Consider the following 12,189-nt stretch of genomic DNA (forward strand, 5'->3'; position numbering starts at 1 on the left):
TGTATGGAGTGAAATATACAGCTATATCATAAACTGGGAAAATAAATAAAAGGAATGAGATAGTGACTAAAAAAGTAGATATAATTTCGTTGGATAATTTCAGATATTACAAAAAATTAGTTGATAAATATAACCATCCACCATATTACAAAATCAGCAAAAATAGCTAACATAAAAGTCAAAAGATCACCGATACAAAGCTAAACTAAAATCATAATGAAAAAACTTCTATTATAATGTATGATGATAACCATCTTTTCACATAAGAAGCACCCTTTCAAAAACTGTCCTTTTTCGGAAACCCTACAAAGAAAGGATATCCATTAGATAACAAAATATTAGAAAGAAATGTACATGAAGTTGGAAGAGAAAAATAAAAACTACCAAAAAAAAGAAATTGGTAATATAAATACGATATACCTTATGGCTTATGCATGTGTTTGAATGAAATATGGTTATCCCATGGTTATTTCATGGGATAGACAAAAATCCACCTCCTTCATTCTCCTCCAAATATTCTTCACCCTTTGGAAAAATGAGTAATCAAGTTTTTGCATGTTCTTGCAATGATTTTTATAGAAAATAAAATTATGCACTAAATTTGTTCAATTTGTAGGTTATCAATATAAAATAATGAGTAGTTGAAAGAGTTAAATAAATTAATTGGAAGTTACATAATAATTTGTAGGTTATAAATAAAAAAATGAGTAGTGGAAGGAATCATACAAATTAATTGGAAGTTACATAATAAAGAAGGCAAAAATGAAGGAAAAAGAGAGCCACATGGTGAATGCTTAGAAAATTAGTTAGAGAGGGGAGAATTGGTGAGGTGACACATAAGCAAAGTGTAGGTTAGAATACATGTATATATATATATATATATATATATATATATATATATATATAGATAGATAGATAGATAGATAGATATATATATATATATATATATATATAGATAGATAGATAGATAGATAGAAGATAGATAGATATAGATAGATAGATAGATATAAATAGATAGATAGCTCTCTCTCTACCCATTGTATTTTTTATTTTTTACGTTTGGTTTCAAACTTTAGAAAATCTGCTTAGAAAATGGTTACGGATGTCACAGTTGATATTAACTATTTTTCATCAAACTACATGTCATTGTTGTATATGTCAAATATTCAAAATATTAAAGTTATTATTATTGAATAAAAATGAATGGAGGAATAATATCTTTTTTATAAGTTTTTTTTTTTAAGAAAGATATGCGAAGATAACATAAAACAAAAACACTCGTTACTAGCCCTTTTATTTTTATTTTTATTTTTTATAATCAGATATATCAGCCTTCTATATATATTGCATTCGTTAGGTTTAAGGTTTTAGGGTTTAGAGTCACAACTGAATATGGCTTCTTGGGGTAGCAAGAGGCGTGATCAAAACGGTGCTGTTTATTCCTCTACGACAGAGGAAACAACTTCCATCAACAATCATCTCTCGGTTGTACCAAGTAAGCACCTTCGTGTGTCCACCACTCTTCCTTCCGACGTCATTCCAGAAATCTTATGTAGGCTACCGGTGAAGTTCATCCTTCAATTCCGATGTGTTTGCAAGTCATGGAATTCTCTAATATCTGATCCCAAATTTGTCAAAAAGCAGTTAAATGTGTCTACTGCTCGAAACATCCACTTCTTACTCTACGACCACACCCGTTACTTAGGCAAGTACATTCTCTTATCTGAACCAATCGACTCTATTTTCACAAACATAACATCTAACTCCACACGGTTTGAATATTCTCCTAACGGTTTCAATGGAGATTATCCTCGGTCCATTTTACATGACTTCGTTGGCTCTTGCAACGGCATCCTTTGTATTGCAGATGATTATAAAGGCTTGGTTATACTGTGGAACCCCTCTATTAGAAAATTCAAGGAGTTGCCCCTTTTTCAAAAGCCATATGTGCGCAATCATATTCACATGTCGTTTGGCTTCGGTTATAATTCTTCAAAGGATAATTACAAGGTGGTTGTTGTTCTTGTGTACTTTATCTACCGGGATATCAAAACTGATATCAAAACTGAAGTAGAAGTTCATACTTTGGGTACCAATTTTTGGAGAAGAAGCACTCAGGAGTATCCTCTTGGCGGTGCTCCTTTTGAGCGATCGGGGAAATTTGTGAGTGGCACTATTAATTGGTTGTTCTCAAAAAAAATAAAATCGGGTAGGGTATGTCCATGCTTTATTGTTTCTTTTGATTTGGCAAAGGAGACTTTTCAAAAGATTTCACCTCCTAGTATTGGAGGGATAGATGTGTGTGACTTGTCGTCTTTGGGTGTTTTAAGGGATTGCTTGTGCGTGACTTCTGGTGATGATATTTGGATTATGAAGGAATATGCAAAGCAAGAGTCTTGGACTAAATTGTTGACTATTCCTTACAAGCCAGAACCAACTAATTCTCATGTACGCGCCAAAGCAGTATATATCTTTGAGGATGGTCAAGTGCTACTGAAGTTTATAGGGGGTGTTGACAAATGTTTGATTCTTTATGATATCAAGAGAGGTACTTTGAAGTCTACTGATTTTAGAAAAGTTCCAGAAGTCTGTGTTGAGAGTTTAATATCACCATGTTCTTTTACTAGGATGTAGTTGTGGTGCTATATGTTATTTATTTCGTACTTGTTTTGGTTAGAGTTGCTTCTTGGATTATTGTTAATTAATGATCAATTGATTTATTTGCAATACATTAATTATTTGTGCAATTCAGATTCTATTTTCTTTTTCTGGTATGATTAGATTATATGAACTAATCTGGAACATAAAACAAAAACAGAAGAAATTTAGCATATTTAAACTTTGGCGTTAAATTCGTACAAGACCACTTCCATTTCACATCATTACAAAAACTTCAAATTTCATTACCACGCAAGCCTAAGCCTTATCCTAGACCCGTTCTGTGCATTGGTGCTCGCCATTCATCCTTTTCTGTGACTAGGTCCTATTAGTCGTAGCCTCATCCAGCCATTTTACTTTAACTTGACTCTGCGGCATCCAGATGATTAAATGTCTCAGCATCTCTGATTATCGATTTTGGCATACAACAAGGTATGTGCTTTCCAAATTGGCCTTGTGCAACGTCTAAAGACATCTTCTAAATCAAAGATTAATTTTCTGCAAAATTATGCAGGATCAATCATTAGGACACTCAACTCCCTGCTTGCCTATCATCATATTTTTATCCTCCACAACCAATTAACCAAACATGTTCCCATCAGCTCCGGTTTACTCTCTGCTACGACTATATCAAATCAGTTGCTGTAAAAACTGCCACACAGACGACCCCTACATAATGCTTACCATTCCACATCATTGCAAAAACTTCAGATTGTGCATACTATTATCAAGTTAGACAAGTTATAATTGCTTATTAAGAACGAAAATCAAGCTAGAAGCAAAAAAACACATGATAAAGAACATAAGTTACAATTTACATAAATTAAAACAAGAACTTGAATACTATTATAAACTCCACAAGAGTTTGTTACTAGTATTTTTCAACACAGTGCTAACACTAAGTTTGATGTCTTCTAACACTAAAAGCAAAAACATTTATCACTTCTAAATCAAACAAAGTCTTCCACCCTTCACTAAGGACATAGTATTTTTGACTCCATAATGTGAACTTCATGTTGAACATTTTGCCCATGTTATATACAATGACATCTATTCCTTTTTCAACATCTTCGTCATCTTTCAATCACTGTTGGATAGTTTTTTCTGAAAAGGCTTGCAACATAGAGAATATTATTGTTCGGTACGCCGGTAGTCTTTCGGTAGGGTTCTATCCATTTTCCCTAACAACATTTAGATTGATTTGTATTGTTGAATGAACATTGTTGTTAGAGGTTCTTTCATCATAGATCGTTTTACCACCAAAAAATATTTTCAATTTTCCCCTCTTCTCTATTTCTCTGAATGAAAGTGCGCAAATGAATGAATCTGAGCTGCGAAGAAACATATGAAAGATCGCCAGTGGAATGGAATGAACAAGAATAAAGACCGCCGTATAATATCGACAATAAGTAAACAAAAATCGGATTGGTCCCCTCGGATTAGTCGATTCTTGGATCGGATACCGAGTTTTCAAAAAAAAAAAAAAAAGTAAACAAAAATCAACGGAATCTAACCAAGCAATTGGGCTGAAGTGGTCAATGAGAATCGTTCGGGAGAGCGTAGTTCGATTCCCAGGTTAAACAATTCTTGGTCAGACTATCTTTTCCTCACGGCCAAACTCCGGATTACTATTGACCTTTCTGTGAAACCGGAGGGTTAACGCAAAAAAAAAAAAAAATCAACAAACCCTTGCAAGTTTCTTTTCTCTAAAAAATTAGGGAGTAGAAAATTACAATATTGCCTATCACAAAAAAAAGTTTCAAAATAAAAGATTTATTTTGTGTACTACATAAAAAATCTGTAATTTGTACCTTCATATTTTATTTTTATTTTTAAAATCTATTTAGGTTTAATATATATATATATATTTGACAGAAGATCTTTTAGTGAGTCACTTGGTTAGTGTATTTGGATTGAAGTAAATGTAAATAATTTGTAAACGCTGCTTTTGACTTGGACGGGTCACAAAATTTTTGTTATAAAAAAATAAATAAAAATAGGTCAACCTATAACAAATTTATGAAGTAGTTGTTCTGAGCTTAGCTTAGTTGGTTAGAACGATGCATAGATATAGGTTCAAACTCCAGCCACTACAAAAAAAATTAATGAAATAGTCCCTATCAACCTGATATACATCCCTTAGAAAGAAATCCTTGTTATAAAATCGACATTAATTAGAGATAAACGGACCTTGTTGTTGTTCTAAAAAATTAGGGAATAACAAATTTATTATTTTTTTTGGTCAAGTAGCCTAGTGGCTAGAGCTCACACAATTAAATTGTGGAGAAGTGAGATGTCCGGGGTTCGAACCCCAACCCCTGCATATAATATACAATATCCCTACCAACTGAGCTAAGCTCACGGGGATTTTTTCAATCTTGCCTATCACGAAAGAAAATTGAAAAACAAATTTCTTTTTTTATTGTGTGTAAAAAGAAAATTTGCGCACCGATAATTTTTTTTTTTTGGTTACAAAGCTAACAGACAAACAAGAAAAAGAAACATAGGGAAAAACCAAACTCAAGCTCTAGGGAAGAAAACTCCCATGGGATCATTTCTCGGCATGTCTTGGAGATCCTGAGGAGCGGACGAATGGACCAAGAACCTGATATCTGAAGAAGCTCCTAGCTTGGCCATGTAATCAACACATTGATTACCCTCTCTGAGCGTGTGTTGGATAGCGAAGAACGGGGGACCTTTGGTGCCGGTTTTGAGCCAATCATGAGCACAATTTGTAGTGAAAAAATCTTGATTAGTGAAACCAAGTTTCTGCCAAATTGTACAAGAGAATCTACAGTCACGAATACAATGCATGAACGTTTCCTCCGCCTCATCGCATCTCACACAAGTTGTAGAAATAGTGATATGTCTATGATGGAGCAAAAATAGAGTTGGTACCGCATCATGACAAGCTAACCAAATAAAAAATTTGTATTTCTCCGATACCTGCAAGTTCCAAATCCAAGACCAAGAATTTTGATGAGTATCAATGTCGTCCGGTTCCATGAGGGAGAGCAGCCAAGACCCAAGAGTATCCACTTTTAGTGGAGTAAACACCATTTTTGTTGTCACTGCAAATGAAAGCATCTTCAATGATGGGATATAAATTTGTTTGGAAATTATTTATGCGCACCAATAATTTGGACTTTCATATTTTTTATTTTAATTTAAAAAAATATCTAATTTTTTTTGACAAAAAAAAAAAAATCTATTTAGATTTAAAAAATATATATTAGACATAAATTCTTTTAGAGAGGTTTGTGCTTCGAGCTTCATTTTTGAATTGAAGTAAATGTGAATAACTTTGTAACCGCTATTTGAATCTAAAGCTCTTCCTTCTAGCTAGGCGTGTCACTAAATTTCTATCAATGTTTTTAATTTAAACCGGATTGGAGGTCAAATCGATGTGACCTCTGATTCATGGTTCAATCAAATACTATGTAAATAACTATATATTTAGTGTTAATCTTTATAAAATTTATTTTAATGCTTAAAATAAAAAATAAACACACTAAATTGGATGGGCCTTTTCTAATATCTGTGACATTGTGACTTATGAGGCATTCTTCGCGAGCAGAATCACTCCACCGCAAGATGCTAAGTAAGCTTCGACACCTTAAGCGGGCATTACCTTCACAAGAACTCTTCACGAGTTCAGGGCAATATGAACCTCCACAAATAATTCCCTCGCAAGCTTAGAGACATCACTCTTTGTCAAGAGCAACGACTTGGAGGGCTACCGTTCAGGATCGGTCAAAGACCTAGGCCCAATTGCTTAGACCCAATAACAAATCAAGTCCAAATGCTACATTTGGAAGTTTACTCACAACACAGAGACTAGTTAAAACGAACTGTAACGTCTCTTTACCCACGTTCCCGCGAATATCTCACTGGCGGTTACACTTTCCACGATTTTGTAACCATCGGACACACGTGTGCCATTACAGCACCTCTTCATTCACCCACCTCTATATAAATGAGGTTCCTCGCAGCCTCCAAGGTAGAATCTCTTTCACTTCTAAACCCCCATTCTTGACCTCTACTGACTTGAGCGTCGAAGTGTCTGCAAGTAACCACCTCGCCGTTCTAGTACTCAACTGACGCATTTCCACCACCACATTAAAGAAGCACCGACAGCCACCATCTAATCAGGTACGATCAACCTCATTCTAATTATTTGACACATCATTCTAACTATTTCATAATTATAATAAAAAATATTAAAATTATTGAAACAAATTATGTTAAAATTAAATTAGGCATTAAATGTTTCTACAAAAAAAGAAGGCCAGATACCTCCCTGGGTCCTTTAAGTTTCACGTTTGTTTCAGATAGGTCCTTTAAGTTTCTAAGGTTTCAAATAAGTCTTTTTAAGTTTCGAGTTTGTTTCGGATAGGTCATTTCTGTCAATCTCCGTTAAGCCAAAGTTGTTATGTCCGTTAAGCCAAAGCTGATATGTCTGTTAAGTAGGTGAGTTGGTTCTCTCTGACACTTGACATCAATTTTAACCCAACCAGGTCAACTTTGGCTTAACGGACAGATCAACTTTGACTTAACGGAGGTTGATAGAAATGACCTATCTGAAACAAACTCGAAACTTAAAGGACTTATCTGAAACCTTAGAAACTTAAAGGACCTATCTGCAACCTTAGAAACTTAAAGGACCTGGGGAGGTATTTAGCCAAAAAAGAATTACAAATTAATTAAAATTTTAAATAAAATATTTAGTGGATATGATAAAAGTAATATACATAGTTTGTTGAGATATTTTTGTCAAATATAAAAAAAGAAAATAAACCAATATTTTTTGAGATATTTATGCTAAATTTAAAGACAATTTTAAAAAAGAAATAAATTATTGAGAATAAATGTAAAAGTGACATCATTTTTATTGTATCAAAAAATATATTATAGACGATACATCAAGTTTTTAGGCTGAATTTTTCTTTTTCAGTTAAATTATTTTTATTATTTTTAGTTTAATAATCAGTTAAAAAATTGAGTAACTCCTATTTTTTATTTTTGTTTGACAAAAAGTAACTCCTATTAAAATAGTAACAATCCACAACAATATAATTCCGTTCTTTTTTACGTGTCGTTTAACTACGGATTTTGCGTTTCTATTTAAGTGTCATTTTGCTATTTTAAGGGTACAATTTGTTAATTATATCCTTTATAATTACTCTTTCAATAAAACTAATTAATGTTATATATTTGGAAACCTAAAGTTTGTTTTTCTAAACAAAGAAACAAAGTTTGTTTCTTGTTATCTTTAAATTTAAACAAAATTTTCTTACCTATAATAATGGTTTCATGAAGAGTTAAAATTCTATAAATAAGATGAGTAGTAATTTTTAAAAATTTGAAGTGAAAAGTAGAAGAAGAGGTATGAAAAAAAAAAAAAGACTCCATGAATATTCAAAAGGAAAAAAGTGAAAGACTAATTGGAAACTGACTTAAAACAATTAGAGAGATATGCAAAATATTTAGAAAATTTTCTTGGTTATCTTGAACTTTTAAGATTAATTGAACTTTTAAAACTACAATTAAATAAGAATAAAATTTTCTTGCAAATGCAACAATTAAAAAGGATTGAAAGTAGTATCTCTAATAGTTCCATAAACAATACTCCAGTTGACTCACTATACGTGTTTCATTTGAGCTTTGCATAAGTTTTAAAAAAATGACTAATTGTGTTGATTTTATTAGTAAAATATTTACTGAAATACTCTTATTATATCATAGTTTTAAAACTCGGATATAGTTGGATAGGGCATGCAATTGAACCGTGACGAACCAGTATGAACCGGCCGGTTTTCTGTCGAACCGGGGACTCGGTGGCTTTTCAACCAAACCGGTTTTTTACATGGACGCTGGCTGCAAAAATCAAAGTTCGGGAGAGTTGCATTGCATCGCACTGAGAGAGAGGAGAGAGAGAGAGAGGAGAGAGAGAGAAGAGAGAGAGGAGAGAGAGAGAGAGAGAGAGAGAGAGAGAAGAGAGAGAGAGAGAGAGAGAGAGAGAGAGAGAGAGAGGAGAGAGAGAGAGAGAGAGAGAGAGAGAGAGAGAAGAGAGAGAGAGAGAGAGAGAGAGAGAGAGAGAGAGAAGAGAGAGAGAGAGAGAGAGAGAGAGAGAGAGAGAGAGAGAGAGAGAGAGAGAGAGAGAGAGAGAGAGAGAGAGAGAGAGCGCGCACAAGCAACACTTCATTCATCGATGAAGATGGAAGAGAAAAGACAAATCTCATAGAAGAAGTAGGAGAGCCTAATACATTTGACAAGAAAAAAATCAATCTGAATTCTGAAAACACTTTGTACTGCTGCTGCTGTTACTGTTAGTGTTGTCACTACTAGGGTTTGGTGTTGGTCCTCTCAAAATGAGCCCAAATTTTATGACATGTCTTTAAAAAATGTGTTAACAAAGCTTCGACACAAAAAGGTAAGAAAGCTGGTGTGAAAAGAAATTAATACAAAACATTGATATTTTTAATTTTTTTTTTTTTAAAAAGCTTGTTATATTTTTGGTTTTTTATGACTCGAATATTCAGAGTATACTTTTAATTAGTGTTTGCAGTAAAAAAAATAGTGTTATGAATGATTTTTCAATATTTTTGAGATGAGTTATTTAGTTTAATATGATTAAATGCAAAATATATTTTTTAAATATTAATCATGTGGTTTAATTTGAAGAATGAGTTTGTAAAATTATGTGTATCTATATGTATCTTGACATTTTTTAATTTTTTTAGAGATCGACTCATATGGTTTAATACTATACAATTTTATTATAAGGACAAAGTCATATAATCGAGTTATTCGATTCAATCTGGTTCAGTCATGCAGTTCAACCATTGACCTAGTGGTTTAACCAGTGAACAAGTGATCTAATACCCTTACCGAATCGACGATCGGTCCGAATTTTAAAACTATGGTTGATACTCTAGAAGGACAAATAATTTGAGATATAAATATTGCAAAGTTACCTCAAGGGAAGATTTTGAGATATGTTTGATATATATCAAAATATAGACTTACCATTCAAAGTTTGTTTCTCCAAAAACCAACTCACAAACACACCACAAAAACACATGTTAGAATTTACCTTTGAGTATAAGATTGTGTTTGATCTTGCAAAAGTTAAGTATTAGATAGAACACAAGGTAGAACAATTTTTTATGTTTGATGGACAAAAGATTATTTAATATTTTTGAAAAATATTATAAGATGATACCTTTAAATAAAGTTATCTCTTACTCATAAATGTTAACCCATCTTGATATACTTAACTTAATTTTAATCTAATTTTTCCTCCATACTTATGCATTTAATGTTTATTTAAAGTAAAATAAAATTATGTTTCTAATTATATGTTTTTTTTTTTGAAAAGGAATAATCGTTAAGCCGTCTCGTTGTACTTAACCTAATCTGTTAGCTGTAAATGTTAAACCCGTCTTGCTATACTTAACATGTGAAAAACTTTTAACCTTAAAAGCTGTTTACGGAAATCGAACAGAGCGTGTTTGGCACTAAACGTTTTGGAACGTCTCTATATATTGCATTCACTAGGTTTAAGATTTTAGGGATAACGATTATGGGTTCTTCAGGTGGAGAGAGTCATGATCACAATCAGCTCTCGGTTGTACCACCTTCACCCAATCACCGCCGTTATAACCATTCACTTCCAACTCTTCCTTACGACGTCATTCCAGAAATCCTATGTAGGTTACCGGTAAAGTTCATCCTTCGATTCCGATGTGTTTGCAAGTCATGGAATTTTCTAATATCCGATCCAAAATTCGTCAAGAAACAACTCAGTGTGTCCATCGCTTGGAACCTCCACTTCCTAAACTACAGCCGTTGGTCACACAAGTATATTCTCACATCTTATCCAATCGACTCTATTTTCACAGACATAACCTCTAACTTCATACAATCTGAGTATAACCTTTCTAATGAAGATCGGACTTATGGCAAACTTTATTTTATCATTGGCTCTTGCAACGGCATTGTGTGTATTGCAGACAATCATAACGGCTTAGTTATATTGTGGAACCCTTCCACAAAAAAAATCAAGCAGTTGCCCCTTTATGAAAAGTCGAATGGTCCTACTCTCATGACGTTTGGCTTTGGCTATGATTCTTTAAACGATAATTACAAGGTGGTTGTTGTTCTTGCCTACCTAGTTCTTGATGAGGATTATAGGTTTTTTAACAAAAATAAAGTAAAGGTTCATACTTTGGGTACTAATATATGGAGAACCATCCAGGACTATCCTTTTGGAGGTCTTCCTGTTCCAGTTATGAAGGGGGAATTTGTGAGTGGCACAATTAATTGGTTGTTGTCCGAAGAATCATCGGAATGTCCACGCTTTATTGTTTCTTTTGATTTGGCAAAGGAGTCATATCAAAAGATTTCACCTCCTAATTTGGGAGGGGTGGATGTGTGTGACATGTCGGCTTTGAGTGTTTTGAGGGATTGCTTGTGCGTGACTTCTGGTGTTGATGTTTGGGTTATGAAGGAATATGGAAATAAAGAGTCTTGGACTAAATTGTTTACTATTCCTTGCATGAGAGATCCTTCTAAACCCGAGGTCTTTGCGAAGGCATTGTATACTTTTGAGGATGATCAAGTGTTGCTGAAGTTTATGAATGATATTGACTTGAATTTGGTTCTTTACAACCCCAGGAGCGGTACCTTGAAGGCTATTAACTTTAAATATACTCCAGAAGTCTGTGGTGAAAGTTTAATATCACCATCTTCTCTATGCTAGGATGTAGATGTGGTGCTATGTCACTTAAACATAAGATTCAAGTGCAACCTTTTTGTACTTGTTTTGATTACATGTTATTTCATGGATTATTAATTAATGGACGAATGAATGATATTGCAGCTTCAGAAACTTCTGTCATTTTCATTTATATTATTTGTTTGTTATTTGGTTTTTTTTCTCTCATACATTACATTTGATATAGTTCACAATTTTGCAATGTATGCTCAAGGATGCAGAAATTTTATAATGTTGAGCCAAATGAATTACTTATACTGAACTGGTTTTCTAAATTAGGGAGCTTACATCTGGTTGACAACCATCTCCTCCTAATATATAGTGGCATTTCCATAAGGGTGGATCCATCTAACAGAGTAACTCTACCAAACCAAAATCACATAACTAGGCTAAGCCGTTATCATTATATTCGTGATTCGTTAAATACATTGCTAAAACCATGGAATTGGTTCTCGTGAGTTTAGCTCGGTTGGTAGGGACAATGCATAATATATGCAAGGTCCAGGGTTTAAACCTCGGCCACCACCCAAAAAAACATGGAATTGCATAAGAATAACTTTTATTATAAATAACTTTTTTTTCGAGAAATTTATAAGAAGTAACTTATCAATTAAAGTAATCTTCATTCAACCAAGTTGCTTGGACTCCAGTGGCAAAGAGCTCTTTTCAAGGACGTATCCGGGGAATACCGACTTCGATTCCCAGGAGGAACAACGTTTGACCAGTGCGCATGTCTCTACGCATGAGCCGGA

General features: G+C 33.5%; 2 protein-coding genes across 2 annotated transcripts; both read left to right on the forward strand.

The window, feature by feature from the left end:
- Positions 1–1,392: 1,392 nt before the first annotated feature.
- LOC11415262 (F-box/kelch-repeat protein At3g23880) lies at positions 1,393–2,634 on the forward strand. The gene has a single exon (XM_003598393.1). The coding sequence runs from the start codon at positions 1,393–1,395 to the stop codon at positions 2,632–2,634; it is 1,242 nt and encodes a 413-aa protein (XP_003598441.1).
- A 7,609-nt stretch (positions 2,635–10,243) lies between these two features.
- On the forward strand, positions 10,244–11,422 carry LOC11423032 (F-box/kelch-repeat protein At3g23880). The gene has a single exon (XM_003598395.3). It carries the CDS (start codon positions 10,244–10,246, stop codon positions 11,420–11,422), a length of 1,179 nt encoding a protein of 392 aa, XP_003598443.1.
- Positions 11,423–12,189: the final 767 nt, after the last annotated feature.

This window comes from Medicago truncatula, chromosome 3 (genome assembly GCF_003473485.1).
Source record: "Medicago truncatula cultivar Jemalong A17 chromosome 3, MtrunA17r5.0-ANR, whole genome shotgun sequence".
Taxonomy (NCBI): Eukaryota; Viridiplantae; Streptophyta; class Magnoliopsida; order Fabales; family Fabaceae; genus Medicago; species Medicago truncatula.